Source organism: Ostrea edulis, chromosome 5, assembly GCF_947568905.1.
Source record: "Ostrea edulis chromosome 5, xbOstEdul1.1, whole genome shotgun sequence".
Classification (NCBI taxonomy): domain Eukaryota; kingdom Metazoa; phylum Mollusca; class Bivalvia; order Ostreida; family Ostreidae; genus Ostrea; species Ostrea edulis.
The window spans coordinates 85,816,184-85,842,179 of NC_079168.1; the positions used below are offsets into that span (position 1 = coordinate 85,816,184).

At 33.3% G+C, this 25,996-nt stretch overlaps 1 protein-coding gene across 5 annotated transcripts; it reads right to left on the bottom strand.

The window, feature by feature from the left end:
* Positions 1–972: 972 nt before the first annotated feature.
* LOC130055108 (max-like protein X) lies at positions 973–24,557 on the bottom strand. Of its 5 annotated transcripts, none has more exons than XM_056166601.1 (8): positions 24,449–24,557; positions 21,515–21,643; positions 19,962–20,059; positions 12,716–12,812; positions 11,314–11,509; positions 9,615–9,699; positions 5,564–5,680; positions 973–1,582 (listed from the first exon to the last, which is right to left on the bottom strand). In XM_056166601.1, the coding sequence occupies exons 2-8, from the start codon at positions 21,630–21,632 to the stop codon at positions 1,532–1,534; spliced, it is 762 nt and encodes a 253-aa protein (XP_056022576.1). In that variant the 5' UTR covers positions 21,633–21,643; positions 24,449–24,557; the 3' UTR covers positions 973–1,531. The 5 variants fall into 5 exon arrangements, with proteins under 5 accessions (XP_056022576.1, XP_056022578.1, XP_056022577.1 ...); XM_056166603.1 differs by having other exon boundaries at positions 11,314–11,413; positions 24,449–24,556; XM_056166602.1 differs by having other exon boundaries at positions 11,314–11,413; positions 21,515–21,634; positions 24,449–24,553.
* Positions 24,558–25,996: the final 1,439 nt, after the last annotated feature.

Genomic DNA, 25,996 nt, shown 5'->3' on the forward strand with positions numbered 1-25,996 from the left:
ATTGTGGACGCTGAACACCCACCCGCCGCCCGACTGGACGCCCATCCTTCACCAATTTAAAAGCCGAGATTTGCTACACAACTCGGCTAAAAAGTTTAAGCACACAGAAACAGATTCAATGTTAGAACACCTTTCTTCCAGTCTCTTCCAAGCACAAAATATATCACGTAAGTTAAATGTTAATGCTTCATGTCTGGAACGACCTTGGTTTAAAACAGAATGTTTTCACTAAAATCTGATAAATTCTCCATCATTTTGATGAATTCTTCCTCAAAATCTCTCTCTGCTACTAAATGGTTTATTAGAACAAACTGATGGAAAGTCATCACCCTCTAAGTATAATACATGCAAGTTGGATGGTAGCCAAGAGATATATGAGCATGTAAAATTTTACAAAGATGGAGGTCAGCTCGCTCACAGGACCTGTTCTGTTTCCAGACGAGATGATTACAATCACAAAGAAAATGTCATCATTATATAATTAACACTAGAGATTGTTTTTATAAAAACACAAAGGTCTCCCAAAATTGGAATTGCTCCAAACGAAACCTCCTCCTTTGAATGTACTGCATTGTATGGAGGAACATGGACATTATGAACTGCAATAAGCCACATAGGAGAGGTATTCACAAACTATTTTACACCCTCCACCCCTCAGATTCACTATAACTTTAAGGATAACAATTGGATCCTCCTGTCTCTACAATATGCACATCTGCAAATGGCATTGAAATATTGTACAAAGTTTCATGTCTATTAGATAAGTCAAATAGGAGGAGATGCATACACAAGATTTTGTGACAGACGGACACGATTAAAATCAGATCTTTGATCTGCTCCATTATTGTTGTGTCGTTCGCAAGGACAGAAAATACAAAAACGATATGTCTCCCCAATGGAAGAGGGGAGACATAACAAAAACACATATTGACTAATGAATTTAAATCTATAAAAAACAACTTAAAATACCAGTACATTTTATAACTTTATTTGATACACGGTAACAAATCTCTAATATCTTATTAAAATGTACAAAAACCAGACAACCATTTCACTATAGGAAATCAAAAAACTTATGCATGTACTATCATTCTAAAATCTTTAAAAATGCATGTTCCTTGGATTATTACATATTGACTTTATAATCAGTGAGTAAAACTATTTGATTTCTGAACCAGCATTTGACAATCACCTGGATCATATTTTGATTTTATTCTTCCACTGCCCAATAGAAATGAATGAATTTCAATGTTCATCGCCCTGTCAGGGCGTATGCAGTACAAACATGTAACAGAATAACATCTGACTCTGTAAATGCATTACATTTTTTCACTTTGATTAAACATTATAGGGAAAACAAAACTACACACATAAACCCGTATTTAAGGGATGTGAAATAATTTCCTCTTTTCAGAAGTTCCTTGCTAATTGTCCAAATCTTTTGTGCTTCTTAATGTGCTTTCAAGTGTAAAAGTGAGGTCATATTGAATGTGATGCAATTCAATGACATTTCAGGCACGACTTTTAAAGTTCACAGATTGTTAATTTGTTGAAGAATTCCAAGGGTAACATCACGCAATGTCTGCAAAAAGAATAAACATGTACAATATAAGTATATGTACTATCACAATATAAGTATATGTACTATCATAATATAAGTATATGTACTATCACAATATAAGTATATGTACCATCACAATATAAGTATATGTACTATCACAATATAAGTATATGTACCATCATAATATAAATATGTACCATCACAATATAAGTATAATTATGTACTAATCACAATATAAGTATATGTACCATCACAATATAAGTATATGTACTATCACAATATAAGTATATGTACCATCACAATATAAGTATATGTACCATCATAATATAAGTATATGTACCATCATAATATAAGTATAATTATGTACTATCACAATATAAGTATATGTACCATCACAATATAAGTATATGTACTATCACAATATAAGTATATGTACTATCACAATATAAGTATATGTACCATCACAATATAAGTATATGTACTATCACAATATAAGTATATGTACTATCACAATATAAGTATATGTACTATCACAATATAAGTATATGTACCATCATAATATAAATATGTACCATCACAATATAAGTATAATTATGTACTATCACAATATAAGTATATGTACCATCATAATATAAGTATAATTATGTACTATCACAATATAAGTATATGTACCATCACAATATAAGTATATGTACTATCACAATATAAGTATATGTACCATCACAATATAAGTATATGTACTATCACAATATAAGTATATGTACTATCACAATATAAGTATATGTACCATCACAATATAAGTATAATTATGTACTATCACAATATAAGTATATGTACTATCATAATATAAGTATATGTACTATCACAATATAAGTATATGTACCATCACAATATAAGTATAATTATGTACTATCACAATATAAGTATATGTACTATTACAATATAAGTATATGTACCATCACAATATAAGTATATGTACCATCACAATATAAGTATATGTACCATCACAATATAAGTATATGTACTATCACAATATAAGTATATGTACCATCACAATATAAATATGTACCATCACAATATAAGTATAATTATGTACTATCACAATATAAGTATATGTACTATCACAATATAAGTATATGTACCATCATAATATAAATATGTACCATCACAATATAAGTATAATTATGTACTATCACAATATAAGTATATGTACTATCACAATATAAGTATATGTACCATCACAATATAAGTATATGTACTATCACAATATAAGTATATGTACCATCATAATATAAATATGTACTATCATAATATAAGTATATGTACTATCACAATATAAGTATATGTACCATCACAATATAAGTATATGTACCATCACAATATAAGTATATGTACTATCACAATATAAGTATATGTACCATCACAATATAAGTATATGTACCATCACAATATAAGTATAATTATGTACTATCACAATATAAGTATATGTACTATTACAATATAAGTATATGTACCATCACAATATAAGTATATGTACCATCACAATATAAGTATATGTACTATCACAATATAAGTATAATTATGTACTATCACAATATAAGTATATGTACCATCACAATATAAGTATATGTACTATCACAATATAAGTATATGTACCATCACAATATAAGTATATGTACTATCACAATATAAGTATATGTACTATCACAATATAAGTATAATTATGTACCATCACAATATAAGTATATGTACCATCACAATATAAGTATAATTATGTACTATCACAATATAAGTATAATTATGTACTATCACAATATAAGTATATGTACTATCACAATATAAGTATAATTATGTACTATCACAATATAAGTATAATTATGTACTATCACAATATAAGTATAATTATGTACTATCACAATATAAGTATATGTACCATCACAATATAAGTATATGTACTATCACAATATAAGTATATGTACTATCACAATATAAGTATAATTATGTACCATCACAACATAAGTATATGTACCATCACAATATAAGTATATGTACCATCACAATATAAGTATAATTATGTACTATCACAATATAAGTATATGTACTATCACAATATAAGTATATGTACTATCACAATATAAGTATATGTACCATCACAATATAAGTATATGTACCATCACAATATAAGTATATGTACTATCACAATATAAGTATAATTATGTACTATCACAATATAAGTATATGTACCATCACAATATAAGTATATGTACCATCACAATATAAGTATAATTATGTACTATCACAATATAAGTATATGTACCATCACAATATAAGTATATGTACTATCACAATATAAGTATATGTACCATCATAATATAAATATGTACCATCACAATATAAGTATAATTATGTACTATCACAATATAAGTATATGTACTATCACAATATAAGTATATGTACCATCACAATATAAGTATATGTACTATCACAATATAAGTATATGTACCATCATAATATAAATATGTACTATCATAATATAAGTATATGTACTATCACAATATAAGTATATGTACCATCACAATATAAGTATATGTACCATCACAATATAAGTATATGTACTATCACAATATAAGTATATGTACCATCACAATATAAGTATATGTACCATCACAATATAAGTATAATTATGTACTATCACAATATAAGTATATGTACTATTACAATATAAGTATATGTACCATCACAATATAAGTATATGTACCATCACAATATAAGTATATGTACTATCACAATATAAGTATAATTATGTACTATCACAATATAAGTATATGTACCATCACAATATAAGTATATGTACTATCACAATATAAGTATATGTACCATCACAATATAAGTATATGTACTATCACAATATAAGTATATGTACTATCACAATATAAGTATAATTATGTACCATCACAATATAAGTATATGTACCATCACAATATAAGTATAATTATGTACTATCACAATATAAGTATAATTATGTACTATCACAATATAAGTATATGTACCATCACAATATAAGTATAATTATGTACTATCACAATATAAGTATAATTATGTACTATCACAATATAAGTATAATTATGTACTATCACAATATAAGTATATGTACCATCACAATATAAGTATATGTACTATCACAATATAAGTATATGTACTATCACAATATAAGTATAATTATGTACCATCACAATATAAGTATATGTACCATCACAATATAAGTATAATTATGTACTATCACAATATAAGTATATGTACTATCACAATATAAGTATATGTACTATCACAATATAAGTATATGTACCATCACAATATAAGTATATGTACTATCACAATATAAATATGTACTATCACAATATAAGTATATGTACCATCACAATATAAGTATATGTACCATCACAATATAAGTATAATTATGTACTATCACAATATAAGTATATGTACCATCACAATATAAGTATAATTATGTACTATCACAATATAAGTATATGTACCATCATAATATAAATATGTACCATCACAATATAAGTATAATTATGTACTATCACAATATAAGTATATGTACTATCACAATATAAGTATAATTATGTACCATCACAATATAAGTATATGTACTATCACAATATAAGTATATGTACTATCACAATATAAGTATATGTACTATCACAATATAAGTATATGTACCATCACAATATAAGTATATGTACCATCACAATATAAGTATATGTACCATCACAATATAAGTATATGTACCATCACAATATAAGTATATGTACCATCACAATATAAGTATATGTACTATCACAATATAAGTATATGTACTATCATTACTGATACAGAAAAACACTCTTATAACGAACAATCTTAAAACGAATTCACGTTTATTAAGAAATGTTATCCATTCTCCGATGAGAGGAAAATAATGAGGCTTTATCGGCAAACGGTCCCTTGAAAAGTTACCTGTGGTTTGCAGTACTCCTCTAGCCAATTAAAGACACTCCCTGACAGCTCCGCAAAATTGGACACCGAAATATTGGCATTAAAGGACTGAAACAGGTTATCCATGATGGTCTGAAACTGTGAAAAACATTCTCCTTCTAAAACGAATGGTCAAATAAAATATGATGTTTGGTGGAAAAATTAAATCTCAAAGATTTCCAATCTGATTAAAATCGGCTCCTTGATCTGCTCCTCTTTTTTTTTCATGTAGCGACAATAAAGAAAGAAGAGGAGTGGATTGAGGAACTAAATTTAATCAGATTGAAAGATTTCCAAAAGCAGCCTTTCTTGTGAAGCCTTTGTTTACCAGATACAGAGTATAGTAAAACAAGCATTGTGAGAGTATTGCATAGCAATACATAGTCCCCTACCGGAGGCAAAAATTATTGGACCGCAACAATATTTGGAAGTTCATTATGAGACCAAGGTTATGGTAAAAGGGAAGATTGGGAAACCTGGAGATAGGAATATTAATGGTTGGAAATCAACTACTATTCAGGTACAAAGACTAGTCCAGGAAAACTTCAAATTGATCTGTAACTTGTTATGGCAAAGCAATCATCATGATGTACTGAATATCAAATGAATATCTGCAAGCATATTTAAAAAAGTCCAGAAAACTGATAATTCATGTTATCTTTTTAAGTCCAAGGGCCATAATTTAGTAAAAAAAAAAATCAACAGACCGAGAGGAAATTTGAACTTGATCTGTAAGTTGTTAAGGCAAAGCAATGTATCAAATATCAAATGAATATCTGCAAGCACAACCAAAAAAGTCCGGAAAACTGATTGTATTGTATTGTTTATTGGCTTTAAGCCTTACGGCTCATCAGCATAATACATATTCAATTACAAAGTATAAACAAAAAAGATGTATACAGTATGAAAAGTGGAGTGAATATTAGAGGATGGACATACATGAAGAGAGTTATAAGACAAGTTTACATAAAAAAGAAACCAACAAAAACCAGCATTTACCAATGTTGAATTTCCATAGAGCACGTCGTTCACTTCACTGAGAACACTACTCACAGCCAAGGTACTACTGTCACTATTGTCCGAACTGCTAAGACTTTGACTTTCTCTTTTGCGTTTTTTATCCTGATTCTCACGATGAGATTTCCCCATTTGTATCTATAATCGCCTCAATTATAAAGAGCTAACATACACAAAACGTATGTCGCAAGATAATTTGACCTTACACTTATAAAATCCCCCAAAATCAGGAGCCTCCAAAAACACGTCCACACACCTTGAAATCTAATCACTGATAATTCACGCTAATTTCGAAGTCCAAGGGCCATCACTTAGTGAAAATTCAACGGACCAAGATGAAATTCGAACTTGATCTGTAACTTGTTATGGCAAAGTGATGTACCAAATATCAAAAGAATATTTGCAAGCACAACAAAAACAAGCATTCTGAGAGTATTGCATGGCAATACATAGTCCCCTACCGGTTGCAAAAATTACTGTACCACAACATAATTCAAAGTTCATTCTGTAGGTTATGATAAAAGGGAAAATTCGGGAACCAGGATAGGAAATCAACTATTATTCGAGTAGAGACTAGACCAGGACAAAAAAGAGAAATTTATAATTAGTTTTAATTAGGTCTTTAACCAAGTCAATAAACTGTGACATGTAGGTGATCATGAATAATTTAGCTATATTGTTGTATTACTATGCTTGAAGTTTTAATGAGTGTAGTACTCTTATCTACAGAGATAAGAAATTTGGATGTAATCTAACAACTCATGCTATTTTTCTAAGTCCAAGGGCCATAACTTAATGAAAAATCAACGGACCAAGACGAAATTCGAACTCGAGCTGTAACTTGTTATGGCAAAGCAATGTACCAAATATCAAATGAATGTCTGCAAGCACAACCAAAAAAAGTTCAGAAAACTGATAATTCATGCTATTTTCTAAGTCCAAAAGCCATAACTAAGTGAAAAATCAACGGACTGGGACAAAATTCGAACTTGATCTGTAACTTGTTATGGCAAAGCAATGTACCAAATATCAAATGAATATCTGCAAGCAAGTCAAACAAGAGGCCCATGGGCCACATCGCTCACCTGAGTCACCTTGGTCCATATCATCAGATTTTCCATATCTATTTGCATGTAAAACCGTAGTCCCTATTATGGCCCCAAACCTACCCCTGGAGGCCATGGTTTTTGCAAACTTGAATCTACACTATGTCAGAAAGCTTTCATGTAAATGTGAACTTCTTTGGCCCAATGTTTCTTGAGAAGAAGATTTTTAAAGATTTTCCCTATATATTTGTATGTAAAACTTTGATCCCCTATGGTGGCCCCATCCTACCCCAGGGGGGCATGATTTTAACAAACCTGAATCTGCACTATATCAGGAAGCTTTCATATAAACCTCAGCTTTTCTGGCTCAGTGGTTCTTGAGAAGAAGATTTTAAAAGATTTTTCCTATAAATTTGTATGTAAAACTTTGATGCCCCCCTTGAGGCCCCATCCAATCCCCGGGGTCCATGATTTTAACAAACTTGAATCTGCACTATATATATAAAAAAAAAAACAAAAAGAAAAAAAAAAAACAAACAACAAAAAAAAAAACTTTGACCCCCTATTGTGGCCCCATCCGATCCCCGGGGGCCAGGATTTTAACAATTTAGAATCTGTACTATATCAGGAAGCTTTCATATAAATCTCTGCTTTTCTGGCTCAGTGGTTCTTGGGAAGAAGATTTTTCCTATATATTTGTATGTAAAACTTTGACCCCCTATTGTGGCCCCATCCGACCCCCGGGGGCCAGGATTTTAACAATTTAGAATCTGCATTATATAAGCACGCTTTCATATAAATCTCAGTTTTTCTGGCTCAGTGGTTCTTGAGAAGAAGATTTTTAAAGATTTTCATTATATATTTGTATGTAAAACTTTGATCCCCTATTGTGGCCCCATCCTACCCCAGGGGGCCAGGATTTTAACAATTTAGAATCTGTATTATATAAGGAAGCTTTCATATAAATCTCAGCTTTTCTGGCTCAGTGGTTCTTGAGAAGAAGATTTTTAAAGATTTTCCCTATATATTTGTATGTAAAACTTTGATCCCCTATTGTGGCCCCATCCGACCCCCAGGGGCCATGACTTTAACAATTTAAAATCTGCATTATATAAGGAAGCTTTCATATAAATCTCAGCTTTTCTGGCTCAGTTGTTCTTGAGAAGAAGATTTTTAAAGATTTTCCCTATATATTTGTATGTAAAACTTTGATCCCCACTTGTGGCCCCATCCGACCCCCGGGGGCCAGGATTTTTACAATTTAGAATCTGCACTACCTAATAAAGCTTATCTATAAATTTCATCTTTTCTGGCCCAGTGGTTCTTGAGAAGAAGATTTTTTAATGACCCTACCCTATTTTTACCTTTTCTCGATTATCTCCCCTTGGAAGGTGGCCTGGCCCTTTATTTTAACAATTTAGAATTCCCTTTACCTAAGGATGTTTTGTGCCAACTTTGGTTGAAATTGGCCCAGTGGTTGTTGAGAAGAAGTTGAAAATGTGAAAAGTTTACAGATGGACGGACGCCGGAATACGGGTGATCAGAAAAGTTCACTTGAGCTTTCAGCTCAGGTGAGCTAAAAAAGTCCGGAAAACTAATAATTCATGCTATTTTTCTAAGTCCAAGGGCCATAACTTAGTGAAAATTCAACGGACTGAGACGAAATTCAAATTTGATCTGTAACTTGTTATGGCAAAGCAATGTACCAAATATCAAATAAATATCTGCAAGCACATTAAAAAAAAAGTTCGGAAAACTGATTTGCAGGACAGACGGAGCGCAAACCTAGTCCCCTTCGACTTTGTCAGTAGGGAACTAAAAACAAACAATATCAAATTCATCAGTGACAAATCGCAAAAGTCGAACCGTATCACACATAATTTGTCTGTCCTTGTAATGTATGTATCTCCCATTTCAGAATCATTCCAGTTTTAAACATTAAAATTTACCTTTCTACACGACAGACTTACCACTTGAAATTTCTTCTCATCGGACACCAGATTTTGTCCATGAATAGGTGTGTTCTGATGGGTCTTCACAATGTGCTCGTAATTCCTGAAAAAAGTTTGTATCACTTCTAACAGAGAGATAAATGTGTACTAACAATGTTTGTATCACTTCTAACAGAGAGATAAATATGTACTAACAAAGTTTGTATCACTTCTAACAGAGAGATAAATATGTACTAACAAAGTTTGTATCACTTCTAACTGAGAGATAAATGTGTACTAACAAAGTTTGTATCACTTCTAACATACAGATAAATATGTACTAACAAAGTTTGTATCACTTCTAACTGAGAGATAAATGTGTACTAACAAAGTTTGTATCACTTCTAACTGAGAGATAAATGTGTACTAACAAAGTTTGTATCACTTCTAACAGAGAGATAAATGTGTACTAACAAAGTTTGTATCACTTCTAACTGAGAGATAAATGTGTACTAACAAAGTTTGTATCACTTCTAACTGAGAGATAAATGTGTACTAACAAAGTTTGTATCACTTCTAACATACAGATAAATGTGTACTAACAAAGTTTGTATCACTTCTAACAGAGAGATAAATGTGTACTAACAAAGTTTGTATCACTTCTTACATACAGATAAATGCAGAGAATGCGAAATACGTCGGACCGTCGGACATTTCCGGTAAAAAATGAATTGGTCCGGTTGAAGTTTGTATAGTTTCTGACCAAATGTCTGGTATTGTGTTTTCATTTTGTTTATAGTATTTCTGGTATTAAACATGTTAAACTACGTCAGTATTTCCAAATAAACATGTCCGTGTTTAGTAAAACCGGGATCGGGCTACAAAGTATTATCGACACGCATGCCCTGTACGCCAGTATTATATTTCCGGCGGGGATTATGATCCTACTAAAATATAAAGAATGTGCAATTCCTGGTAGGAAATCAATGAAACAACCCGTTCTAACAGAGAAAGTTGCTGCTAAGAAGTGTGAGGAAACAAAGCCACAAAGAAAATTTTAGCGTGCTTGGCAGGAGAACCGGCCCTGATTTGAATACAATGATGGTCTCATATTTTGCATCTGGTGCAGAAAGGAAAACACTGCAAATTGTAAGTTCGTGTCTGGCCCTGATAATTATAGAATTGATTCTGTAAAAGGACACGAAAATAATAAATGATGTAAACACTTTGCGCCAAAGTAAAAACTACAAGTGACTGCCTCAGACGTTCAGAATCTGTGACTGAGCTAGTGAATAACCCTTGTTTTTACCTTTATTAGGATGAGAGTGATTCTGAAGAACTAGAAGAATCAGAATTGGAGGACTGTGAAGATACTGACTGTGAAATGACAGAATCAGATATGTACACCTTCACATAGTCTATATATAGATATGTACACCTTCACGTAGTCTATATATAGATATGTACACCTTCACGTAGTCTATATATAGATATGTACACCTTCACGTAGTCTATATATAGATATGTACACCTTCACGTAGTCTATATATAGATATGTACACCTTCACGTAGTCTATATATAGATATGTACACCTTCACGTAGTCTATATATAGATATGTACACCTTCATGTAAGGTCTATATATAGACATCTACACCTTAATGTACAGACTATATAATGATATGTATACCTTTATGTATAGTCGAGAGTTTATATAATTAAGAATACATGTACATACGCCTTCATGATCTTGAGTGCCATGACCTCTTTCCTTAGGGAATCCAACTCATCTTCTTGTTTTTTCTTCTGTGTGATTAGAAACTGGATGTAATCAATGGCTGGAATAAAACAGATCTGTGTGATTAGAAACTGGATGTAATCAATGGCTGGAATAAAACAGCTCTGTGTGATTAGAAACTGGATGTAATCAATGGCTGGAATAAAACAGCTCTGCGTAATCAGAATATCAACAAGGATTGTATAATCAAATACTGTAAATTTGGGATTAAAGAAGACAAGATGCGATTTCGCAGTGCTTACACACACCACATATAGTCATGTTACTGTGTTAGCAGTATTTACTTACGTATAGTCACATTATTTTCAGCATTGACAGTATATACTTATGTATAGTCACATTATTTACAGCATTGGCAGTATTTACTTACGTATAGTCACATTATTTACAGCATTGACAGTATTTACTTACATACAGTTACATTATTTACAGCATTGGCAGTATTTACTTACGTATAGTCACATTATTTACAGTGTTGGCAGTATTTACTTACATATAGTCACATTATTTACAGCATTGGCAGTATTTACTTACGTATAGTCACATTATTTACAGCATTGGCAGTATTTACTTACATATAGTCACATTATTTACAGCATTGGCAGTATTTACTTACGTATAGTCACATTATTTACAGTGTTGGCAGTATTTACTTATGTATAGTCACATTATTTACAGCATTGGCAGTATTTACTTATGTATAGTCACATTATTTACAGCATTGGCAGTATTTACTTATGTATAGTCACATTATTTACAGCATTGGCAGTATTTACTTACGTATAGTCACATTATTTACAGTGTTGGCAGTATTTACTTGCGTATTTAGTGAGAACTATTTTAACGACTTTATAATTCCAATATCATTTATTACAATTGTTATGATTGGACAAAAATAAAGCTGAACAAGAGTTTACACATCAATAAATCCGAAAACGCGATGTATTCATACACGCCTGAAAACAAATAACATAGTGCAGGGAAACTATTCAAATTTTTGCAATTGTTAATAAAGTGAACGAATTGGAATTATAAGAATCAAACATTCTTTTTGAAGAATTTATCAATGTGTAAACTCCGGACATTTTACTCACAAACTTAACATAAAAGTGCCTTGCACTTTTATTCAGTTTGTGAGTAAAATGTCCGGACTTTACACATCGATAAATTCTTCAAAAAGAATGTTTAATCCTATAATAATTCCAGGAAAGATAATTATTACCACTGATATGTAATAAATTGTTAATGATATTCAATTTTGCAATCTCATCACTTTCGCTAATGATGCTAAAATGAAATCCTCACTAAAAATTCTGCTTATACGATAGTCACATTTACTTACAGCGTTGGAGAACCGTGGCCTTGCTCAGCTTTGCGCCTCCAATCTGTTCTGTCTGCTGACAGGTGGGAACAATGTACTGCAGTTCATCATAGCCTTTCTGAAATTATCACATATCAAAGGCTACTCAAAAAGAAACAAATCATATTGCATTCTGTTTATTTTTCAGCATTATCAAAAGACCTTTCTTGTTTTATATTCATTACATTTCCAATAATTTATTGCATCAAGTGCAGTGAAAAGTGGGCAACAACACTAATCTAATTAAAATTAGATCCTGTGATCGGCTCATCTACTATCGCTACACGTAGATATGTGTAGTGATAGCAGATCAGCTGATCATAGGATTCAATTTTAACAAGCGATAGCAGATGAGAAGATCATAGGATCTAATTTTAATTAGATTGGCAACAACACCATTAATTTGTGCTTCATGAAATCTTTTATGTTTGTCTTAATGTTCAGAAATAAACACAACAAATGTCACTTTGGTTTCACAAAAAATGTCATCATTGCAAGCCATGACTGAAATGTACGCTCTTCTCACTTTTCACAAAAGGGAGAGGAACATACATTTCAGCTATGGTTTGCAACGATGAAAAAATGTTTTTCTTTTGTCACCCAATTGTAAATGTATCAGCTGCAATTCCATCATGACAAGGTGAAATAAGATGTGTTTGTGAAACACAAATGCCCCCGATAATGGCCAATTCCAAAGATGGCCAAGGTCACAAGGGCAAATATCTTGGTACCAGTAGAAAGATCTTGTCAACAGAAATGCTCATGTACAATATGAAAGCTCTAATATTTACCATTTAGAAGTTAAGACCAATGTATAAAAAATTAAAAGTAGGTTAAATGTCAAGGTCAAAAGGTTTAATACCAACGGAAAGGTCTTGTAACAAGGAATACTCATGTGAAATATCAAAGCTCTATCACTTACTGTTCAAAAGTTATTAGCAAGGTTACAGTTTTCAAAAAGTAGGTCAAACTCCAAGGTCAAGGTCACGGGGTCAAAAATGTTGGTACCCAATGAAAGGTCTTGTCACAAAGAATACTCATGTGAAATATCAAAGCTCTATCACTTATTGTTCAAAAGTTATTAGCAAGGTTACAGTTTTCAAAAAGTAGGTCAAACTCCAAGGTCACGGGGTCAAAAATGTTGGTACCCACGGAAAGGTCTTGTCACAAGGAATACGCATGTGAAATATCAAAGCTCTATCAATTAATTGTTCAAAAGTTATTAGCAAGGTTAAAGTTTCAGACAGAATGACAGAATTACAGAATGACAGACAGGACAAAAATAATATACCCTCCGATCTTCGATCTCGGAGGTATAAAAAAATAATGAAAACAAGATGTGCTTGTAAAACACTGATGCCCCCATTTGGCAGCAAAAAAATTCGGGTATCTAAAAGGATACATACATGTATGTGAAATATGAAAGCCCTATCACTAAGCATTCAAAGTTATGGGTTGGTTGGTTTTTCAAAAGTAGGTCAAACTCCAATGTCACAAGGTCAGAAATGTTGGTACCAAGAGAGAGGTCTTGTCACAAGGAATGCACATGTGAAATATGAAAGCCCTATCACCATCCATTTATAAGTTATTCCAAAGGTTAAAGTTTTTGCAGACACTATATGCCTTTATTGACATAAAACAAACATTCCTGCCTATTGACCTTATCATTTTCTCTGATTACGGGGATATAAAACAAACATTCCTGCCTATTGACCTTATCATTTCCCCTGATTACAGGGACATAAAACAAACATTCCTGCCTATTGATCTTATCATTTTCCCTGATTACAGGGACATAAAACAAACATTCCTGCCTATTGACCTTATCATTTTTCCTGATTACAGGGACATAAAACAAACATTCCTGCCTATTGACCTCAACATTTTCTCTGATTACGTGGACATAAAACAAACATTCCTGCCTATTGATCTTATCATTTTCCCTGATTACAGGGGCATAAAAACAAACATTCCTGCCTATTGACCTTATCATTTTCTCTGATTACAGGGGCATAAAAACAAACATTCCTGCCTATTGACCTTAACATTCCCCTGATTACAGGGGCATAAAAGCAAACATTCCTGCCTATTGACCTTATCATTTTCTCTGATTATGGGGACATAAAACAAATATTCCTGCCTATTGACCTTATCATTTTCTCTGATTACAGGGACATAAAACAAACATTCCTGCCTATTGATCTTATCATTTTCTCTGATTACAGGGACATAAAAACAAACATTCCTGCCTATTGACCTTATCATTTTCCCTGATTACAGGGACATAAAACAAACATTCCTGCCTATTGACCTTATCATTTCCCCTGATTACAGGGACATAAAACAAACATTCCTGCCTATTGACCTTATCATTTCCCCTGATTACAGGGACATAAAACAAACATTCCTGCCTACTGATCTTATCATTTTCCCTGATTACAGGGACATAAAACAAACATTCCTGCCTACTGATCTTATCATTTTCTCTGATTACTGGGACATAAAAACAAACATTCCTGCCTATTGACCTTATCATTTTCCCTGATTACAGGAACATAAAACAAACATTCCTGCCTACTGATCTTATCATTTTCCCTGATTACAGGGACATAAAACAAACATTCCTGCCTATTGACCTTATCATTTCCCCTGATTACAGGGACATAAAACAAACATTCCTGCCTATTGACCTTATTTTCTCTGATTACAGGGACATAAAACAAACATTCCTGCCTATTGACCTTATCATTTCCCTTGATTACAGGGACATAAAACAAACATTCCTGCCTATTGACCTTATCATTTCCCCTGATTACAGGGACATAAAACAAACATTCCTGCCTATTGATCTTATCATTTTCCCTGATTACAGGGACATAAAACAAACATTCCTGCCTATTGACCTTAACATTTTCTCTGATTATGGGGACATAAAACAAATATTCCTGCCTATTGATCTTATCATTTTCTCTGATTACAGGGACATAAAACAAACATTCCTGCCTATTGACCTTATCATTTTCTCTGATTACAGGGACATAAAACAAACATTCCTGCCTATTGACCTTATCATTTTCTCTGATTACAGGGACATAAAAACAAACATTCCTGCCTATTGACCTTATCATTTTCCCTGATTACAGGGACATAAAACAAACATTCCTGCCTATTGACCTTAACATTTTCCCTGATTACAGGGACATAAAACAAACATTCCTGCCTATTGACCTTATCATTTCCCCTGATTACAGGGACATAAAACAAACATTCCTGCCTATTGACCTTATCATTTTCTCTGATTACAGGGACATAAAACAAACATTCCTGCCTATTGATCTTAACATTTTCCCTGATTACAGGGACATAAAACAAACATTCCTGCCTATTGACCTTATCATTTTCTCTGATTACAGGGACATAAAACAAACATTCCTGCCTATTGACCTTATCATTTCCCCTGATTACAGGGACATAAAACAAACATTCCTGCCTATTGACCTTATTTTCTCTGATTACAGGGACATAAAACAAACATTCCTGCCTATTGACCTTATCATTTCCCCTGATTACAGGGGCATAAAACAAACATTCCTGCCTATTGACCTTATCATTTCCCCTGATTACAGGGACATAAAACAAACATTCCTGCCTATTGACCTTATCATTTTCCCTGATTACAGGGACATAAAACAAACATTCCTGCCTATTGACCTTATTTTCTCTGATTACAGGGACATAAAACAAACATTCCTGCCTATTGACCTTATCATTTTCCCTGATTATGGGGACATAAAAACAAACATTCCTGCCTATTGACCTTATCATTTCCCCTGATTACAGGGACATAAAACAAACATTCCTGCCTATTGATCTTATCATTTTCCCTGATTACAGGGACATAAAACAATCATTCCTGCCTATTGACCTTATCATTTCCCCTGATTACAGGGACATAAAACAAACATTCCTGCCTATTGATCTTATCATTTTCCCTGATTACAGGGACATAAAACAAACATTCCTGTCTATTGATCTTAACATTTTCCCTGATTACAGGGACATAAAACAAACATTCCTGCCTATTGACCTAATCATTTTCCCTGATTATAGGGACATAAAACAAACATTCCTGCCTATTGACCTTATCATTTTCTCTGATTACAGGGACATAAAACAAACATTCCTGCCTATTGACCTTATCATTTTCTCTGATTACAGGGACATAAAACAAACATTCCTGTCTATTGATCTTATCATTTTCCCTGATTACAGGGACATAAAACAAACATTCCTGCCTATTGACCTTATCATTTTCTCTGATTATAGGGACATAAAACAAACATTCCTGCCTATTGACCTTATCATTTTCCCTGATTACAGGGACATAAAACAAACATTCCTGCCTATTGACCTTATCATTTCCCCTGATTACAGGGACATAAAACAAACATTCCTGCCTATTGACCTTAACATTTTCCCTGATTACAGGGACATAAAACAAACATTCCTGCCTATTGACCTTATCATTTCCCCTGATTACAGGGACATAAAACAAACATTCCTGCCTACTGATCTTATCATTTTCCCTGATTATGGGGACATAAAAACAAACATTCCTGCCTATTGACCTTAACATTTTCCCTGATTACAGGGACATAAAACAAACATTCCTGCCTATTGACCTTATCATTTTCTCTGATTACAGGGACATAAAAACAAACATTCCTGCCTATTGACCTTAACATTTTCCCTGATTACAGGGACATAAAACAAACATTCTTGCCTATTGATCTTATCATTTTCCCTGATTATGGGGACATAAAAACAAATATTCCTGCCTATTGACCTTATCATTTTCCCTGATTACGGGAACATAAAAACAAATATTCCTGCCTATTGACCTTATCATTTTCTCTGATTATAGGGACATAAAACAAACATTCCTGCCTATTGACCTTATCATTTTCTCTGATTACAGGGACATAAAACAAACATTCCTGCCTATTGACCTTATCATTTTCCCTGATTACAGGGACATAAAACAAACATTCCTGCCTACTGACCTTAAAGGACACATCTCATGTTTTCAAAGTATACAATATTACATGCATTTTGTCTTCTTTATGCTTATAGTAATTAATTTTAATAGTTCGTTCGCCGAAATTTTGCGATATTTAACCATAATACAGACTTCAATCTTAGCCCCGATTTCAAAAAAGTCAAGTTAATTAGGTAGGTAGTCACGTGGTACAGTGACGTCACATGCGCCCTTCGGATTGTGAAAGTACTGCGAGATATTATTAAAAACTCAACTTTTAGGGGCCTAATTAATTTACCATGGGCAACATTTAAATCGATGTTGATAAATTGTCTGAGTTTTATATGTGTTCGCCATCAGTGCACACAATAACGATGTAAATACCCAAATATAGCGAGTAAAGCGTGTATGAAATTGGCAAAATTGTGAGTAAATAATGTTTATATGGGCCGCTGTCTACAAACTGTTTGGGGATGTTATTCCTTTATACATCTGTAATTGGCGCTGTTTTTCTAAAATAAACAGTGCAATCATTATTTATTTTTGGATTAGACAAATTATGATACGTTAAATTGTTGACAACTAGGCCCTATGCCAAGCTATTGTCACGCGTGCATTTCGGAAAGAAAGAAAAAGACAACACACACACAAATCAATAAAAATATTCAAATTTAAAGTGGTAATCACATTATTTTATTTTGATAAAGCAATCTTATTACTATTTTTGAATTGTGATCTGCACGTCTTTAGGAAGTACGAAGTGGGAGCACGGCGTTATAGCCTACTGACGCACTCAAGATGCTACAAGTTCAATAAAGAAATAATTTTATAATTCAATTTAAAGTTAGGAAATACAATATTCTATTATTTGTATAATTAAAAGTTCAATTATTTTGTATCTTTATTTTTTGTTGTTGTAAATCTACCAGTTGGTAGAAGTTACATTGCATCGTTGATATATGTTGTTACAAGGTGAAGGTCAGTTGATCCGAGTGTGTATTGAATTTGAAGAGCAAAACAGAATGTATGCTATAGGCCTACCAGTGCTTATAGCTTCGATATATCCATTTTCTCGCAGTTTATCAGGGTCTCTGTCCAAGAGATGTTTGAAAAGGTGACTGGGTGTGTTTTTTAAGGTAAAGTTCTTGCTCCATCAAAAAAATTATCCACGTCTTTTTTCTCGTACCTTCCTTCGAAAAATTGAAAAATACTCAGTCTAAATCCTTTCTACCGACAACTAGTACACCCGAGCACGGCACAAAACATCTTAATGCATTATTATTTACAAGCCGTTAACGTGACAATTGGTTTTTTGTCGATTAAATCTAATCTGTTTATGAAATGGCTAATAGATGTTTTCAAACCCGAGGGCGCATATGACGTCACACAAAATGGCGTGTAAACTAGCGAAAGAAAATATGCATATCGCAAGATTTGAATTTCATCGCTTTCAAACTCGAAAACTACACAAAATATTTCATTTAAAACACATTTAAAGTAGTTTTAGGCATAAAAAGAGTTAATTTTGCTGAAAAAATGAAAAAGTTTAGAAACATGCGTCGTGTCCTTTAACATTTTCTCTGATTACGGGGACATAAAACAAACATTCCTACCTATTGACCTTATCATTTTCTTTGCATGTAACAGTAAACAAATGGATTTCTTCATTTAGCCTTAGTACTAGACATAGAGTCTGTCAAAGCTGACATAATGAGTATCTGCTTTTTCTTTCTATGATAACACAGTCAATGATACAATTTTGTTACATGGTAAAATATTTTCATGTATTCCAGTTGCAATGCTTAATAATAAAAGTCATTGCATTAATGGTTTACAAATTCAACTGCTATTGATTATAATGGATTGAAAATTGAAATTGTGAAATTAAGAGTTGCGACTGTACTTCATAATATATTATTAACATGCAATACTGTAAGTGGTTTTAATTTCGCGGTGCTAAAAGTTAGCGGTTTTTCATATTGGTCTGATTGCGATGGTTTTCTTTTTGCCGAATTCAAATTTTATGACAAACAAAATTATATACTGCTCAAACGTATTGTGTCAATCTTGCAAAATGATTGAGGTTGTTTTAGTTTCGCGGAAAAATCCCCGACTGTGAACATAGCGAAATTAAAACCACCGCAATCATTTCCCCATTTACAGTATTAGCTACATTCTTAGAGTGTTGACCTTGATGGCATCTCTCCTTTTCTGCTCCGCCTGGGTGTGTGCCTCTCTACGCCGGTCTTTGTAACTCATTGTAGGTTTGCTGTCACTGTCCTCATCATCTGATAAATCAACAAGGCACAACTCAGTTCAAAATTTATGCACTTCACTACAAAGCATGCACAATTTGAAATTAAAATTAAGAAAAGTCATTATAAAATTACATGTATATATGCATCTGATTATTCATGGAATAACAAGGTACAAATTTTGCTGATAAAGCAAGAAAAAAGTAGTTTTCCACAACAGGCACATGGCCACATTGCTCACCTGAGTAACCTTGGCTCATATTTAAAGATTTTCCCTATACATTTGCATGTAAAACTTTATCACTATTGTGGCCCCAACCTACCCCAGGGGCCACGAGATGGGGCATCTTACCCCCAGGGACCATGATTTTTTTTACAAACTTGAATCTGCACTATTTCAGGAAGCTTTTGTGCAAATGTAAACTTCTTTGGCCCAATGGTTCTTTTTTAAGAAGAAGATTTTTACCCTTTTATTAGTATGTAAAACTTTGATCCCCTATTGTGGCCCCATCCTAGCCCCAGGGGTCATGAGTTTTATAAACTTGAATCTACACTATGTCAGGAAGCTTTCATGTAAATCTCCATTTTTCTGGCTCAGTGGTTGTTGAGAAGAAGATTTTTTAAGATTTTCCCTATATATTTGTATGCAAAACTTTGATCCCCTATTGTGGCCCCATCCTATCCCCGGGGGATCTGAACTTAAGAAATTTGAATCTGTGCTTTGTCAGGAAGCCTTCATGTAAAATTCAACACTTCTGGCCCAGTGGTTCTTGAGAAGATTTTTTAATGACCCCACCCTATTTTTGCATTTTTGCGATTATCTCCCCTTTGAATGGGACATGGCCCTTTATTTGAACAAACCAAGAATCCTATTGGCCAAGTTTGATATAATTGGCCCAGTGGTTCTGGAGAAGAAGTCGAAAATGTAAAAAGTTTACAGACAAACGATGGACAACAGGCAATCAGAAAAGCTCACTTGAGCTAAAAATCAATGAATCTACTCTTAAACTGCTAGTGCATATCCAAAATATGGAAGGCGTCTGCGTATTTTTGCAAAATATTAATCCAATGACATTGTAAAACACTAAATGATAGAATGTAGTATAGGCCCCTTCCTTCCCCTTTCTGAAAATTTTCAAGAGGTGAATTTTGGAAAGATCAACACTGTTGAAAAAATTATCAAACCGTAGTATTCCAATTCATATTAAAGAAGCAATTTTTCTTCGGTAAATTATTCTGAAACTTATGTCACAAAATTAAACTACTTTCAAACATTTTGATGATCATCTATCATTCTCAATGCTAGTACATGATTTAGAGTTTAATAATCCTGTAATTAAAAAAAACTACTAATATCTACGACAGATGCAGATTAGTGATGGGTATGCATGCACACACATATATATATATATATATATATATATATACATCCAAGAAGAGCTAATTTCTTGGTCTAACACAATTATAATTATCTACAAAAGAACAAACCTGATCCCTGGGCTGAGGAGGCTGAAGAGAAACACCCTGCTGGAATGGAACCAGTGCTACTGGTCCGCGAGAAAGAAAATCTCGAGTTTGTTGTCGGGCTAGTATCATCACCATCCATATCTATGATATCTTCGTAAATGATCAGCACAATATAAAATGATTATAATCATAAACTCAAACCTTGGAAGGAAGGGGGGTCATATAGTAGTGATGTGTCATGCTTTAAGAATTTCTTTCATATAAAGACTTAAAAAATGTATCTAAAAAGAATAAAGTACAAACATGTATACTGCTTTATATATTTGTAGTTACCAATTAATGAAATGTCAATAATGATAATGACACTTAAGTACAAGAGCTAAAACTGGGACCAGACTTTGATCAAAGAACAATTATCAATGAATAGTTTGAGCTTTGTTATATTTGGCATGAGCTAAACATTTATAGTTTGTAACATAAATTGTCATCCAATTATTTAGCAGATTGGCAAAGAAATCAGTAAGTAATATGCAACATAAATGCAAGTATATTGCTTACAACTTCAAGTATTTAGTTGAACATGTATGTTTACAATTTTGATTGCAAAATCTCAAGATTGTACAAAAATTGCTTTTTAAATATTAACAACAGTATAAGCCAGTGTTTTCCCTAAGAACCGGCCGCCGGCCAAATTGACCGTTTCAAACGATTTTCTGGCCGTTTCAAATATTAAAAAAATCAAAAAATGTTGTCAATTTCAGTGATGTTGATTTACACGATCGATCTTTGCAAAGAATGTATGCGGTAGCAATTGGTTGGCTATAAATATCTTTCATATTTCTTCCTTGTTTATGTTTTTATCGAGAGCTTTTTGAAACGGCGATTTTGATTGGACGATATTTTAAACTCTCACCTTGTGTGTGAGAAGCACATGGCAGTGAAAAATAATGAAGCGTCAAACGAATACATTACATGATTTCTTCCAGTCAAAACATCGGAAAGGTGTGTATTTAACACCACTGTGACTAACTTGTCTGAGGTAAAAATGTTCAACCCTTTGGTATATATTTAAAAATGTAGGTTGAAAAGTGGCATATGAACAAGGGTCATTTTGCCCCCTGAAATGCCTCAGAATGCAGGATTTTGCATCTAATTTTCCAAAATTTCATGGGGGGAATCCCCCCCCATACCCCCCCCCCCCCCCCCCCCCCGGCCTGTTACAATTCTAAATGGGCCTGTTCAAATGAAATGAATGGAAAACACTGATAAGCCCAATAATTGCTCATTGAGACAGGTAGACACTAAAAATAATACACCATGACTATTGTAAAAATTATTTGTAATATATCAAAGATGAGTATCATTCTATTTTGGTATGTCCAGTTATTTAATAAAGAACTGTACACAAAACTGCTAAATAAATAATTATTGGTACAAACCCTTACTGTTTAAATCCAAGTTTATACCATGTTTAAGTCAACAAATTCAACATCAAAGAAATTAGTAATCTTGGTAATATGTTTTTAAGGCTGTTGATCACAGAAAACTGTTTAAAATATTAAATGTAATTTATATACGGTGTGACCGTTGGACTGAGTGAAGCATGATATGGTCATTGGCGTGTCTCAAGTGATAGTCATAATTCCGTTCAGTATGGTAAATTACAATTCATTTAAAAATTTAAAATATGTATTATTATGAAATTCCCCTTGCACTAAACGCCCAGTATCAAAGGGGGATATCTATGAGGATAATTACAGGATCCGCCTATTCCTTTAACGCGGAGAATATAGCACCAGCCGACGTAAACCGTGCATAGTGACGTCAGATGTAGCCTCGACTTTTTTCTTCGTCTTTCAAACCAAACAATTATAAACAATAATTCATTTCAAAATATATATTATTTATGAAATTTTCCTTGCACTAAATGCCCAATTTTAAGAACATCTAAATATTAAAGGGGGATATACGAGGATAACAGTTCTACAGGATCCGCCTATTCATTTAAAGTGGGGAATATAACGCCAGCCGACGTAAATCATGCATTGTGACGTTACATTTAGCCTCAACATTTTTCTCTTTCAAATCAAACAATTATAAACAACAATACACCCCGTTTGCAATTTAAAAGACAGTTAAAACAAAGCAATAAATTCACAGTGGTAAAAAGTAAGCGTAAATATATCGTATATTTTTATTTAAAGAAACTCATGAACTCGTTCATCTATTTAGTCGTATTACTGTTTGATGATTGGCTAAAGACTGTAACAATAATAATCATACCATTCATTTTTAACAAACTGGGAGTTTGAATTACAAATTGCATGTTAGTCTTGTATTTTTGGCATTCAAAATTAAAACACGAATAACTGTAGAAGCAACTAATGAACAAAGCATAATGGCGGCGCCCATATGGATCACAAAATTTTCAGTGAACGTATATATAGAGATTATCTGTATTCATTTGCAAATTTTCTCATTTTTATTTTACGTGTACGTGTTACCTTTAGAGCCTTGCTTCGTGGACGGGCCTTCGGCCCGTCCGAGCTTTGCTCAGTAAAATAATTGCCATTCTTCACTTTTAGTATACTAGATATTTGATGTACAATACGCTGTACTTTTATCACATTTTCCCACCTGTAAGTGTAACTCAGACACCTGTCAGTAAGTTAACGTGTCGACTGCTGATGATGTGGTTCAGGAGTTTTAATTTTCTTCAGGTTACTTTCTACTAAATCCTTTTTTTTCCATTTTTTTTTTTTAACTAAATAAGGTAAATTTGAAAGATTTCAATTTCAAAATATTGATGTACATGATCACAAATGATCTACGTGATATTACGGCATTTACCAGTTTACAGATTTTAAGGTCTACTTTAAATAGCTAAAAACCAATAAATGAAATAAGATACTGAAAATGTAGTCTAAAAAATGCGATTCTTTCCAGATTTCTTACCTATGTTTACCTATGTTTCATTTGTCAGGGCATCGTACTGTTTCTCAAGCCCAACTTTGTTTACTACTAAAACCGGATATAGTTGTATGGAGTAAATACAGGAAAGGCAAATTATTAAACACCGGATAAAATTGGATATTAAATGTTTGTTTATTTCTTTGTTTTACATCCCTTCGAGGATTTTTTTATTCACATTGAGACGCCACCACAAATTTACAGCGCTCAGGGTCATAGCAGTAAAAGTCTTTTAATGTGTCAATGCTTGGCGCGATACGGGACCTCCGTTTCCCTAGCACGCTAATTTTTTTTCTAGCTGGTCTGGCGCATACCTGACCAATTTTCCACTACGCTGCATTAATATAGGGTGGTGGAAGGTGGCCGGGTCAGGCACAGGCACCAGGAGTGTGGATAGCTTGTATATATCTTATGTACATACCCCCCCCCCCTTTCTAGAAAGAAGTTATTTTTATACATAACCAATAATTTATCCAAAATATGTTATTTCCCCACCTATCACCCTCATAAGTCGTCCTGAATAGTCAGTTTCAACCTTCTGTAAGCTTTAGAGATGACCATTTATTGAGATACTAATATACATATTGTTCGTCATTTGATACAACCTATCATTGGGTCAAATGCTGTCTGGCGTGTTTCATACTGATTGTTAGACCGTTCTTGGCACACTGATTTTGACTACGGATGACTCCGTTTACCTGGACAGGATATAGGGCTCACGGCGGGTGTGACCGGTCGACAAGGAATGCTTACTCCTCCTTGGCACCTGATCCCACCTCTGGTATATCCAAGGGTCCGTGCTTGCCCAACTTTCTATTTTGTATTGTTTATAGGAGTTATGAGATTGATCACTGCTCGTTATCTTCGCCTTTCATACATCTGTTCTTCCAGAATATAATACATGTTTGCTACACTCTGGTCTGAAACTTCCCAATGTTGGCCATCTTACTTCACCTAAACCTAGTATGTCTTTATTATACCTATCCATTTCCTGATCTGCACGCTGCTTTCCCAGTCTGGTAATGGTTCTTACGTTCCAGCAGCCTGTGGACCTGTTTCTTTTTGGTGTGCAGATGGACGTCAACCCTTTGGACTTTCTGTCTGCTTTGATCCACTGATGTAATCTTTTCTCACAAGTGGTGACAATGCAAGCTCCTGTGATCTAGTGACATATTGGGTTACCGTAATCCTTTTTTTCTTACGGCGTCAGACGATTAGCTTCATACCAACCCCAAACTTGGAGAACCAGGTTTTTTTCTGTTGGAGATCCCTTAGTCACCGGTTCCATTATTTGAAAGCGCTGGAGACTCGCCTGTCGCCACTGCTACTCAGCTACGAAGCGTTACCAGAATCATCAACATGGAGGTGAAGCATGTGACTTGCTGGCAGAACCTCTTTGAAGTTTGAGACGGTAGATATTCCTTGGTTTTTTGGGTTTTTTTTATGGGGGGGGGGGGGGGAGGTTTAGTGACGTTAGCAAATCACACCGACTAACTAATATTGTCATCTTTTAAGCTTCTGTATATAACAGCA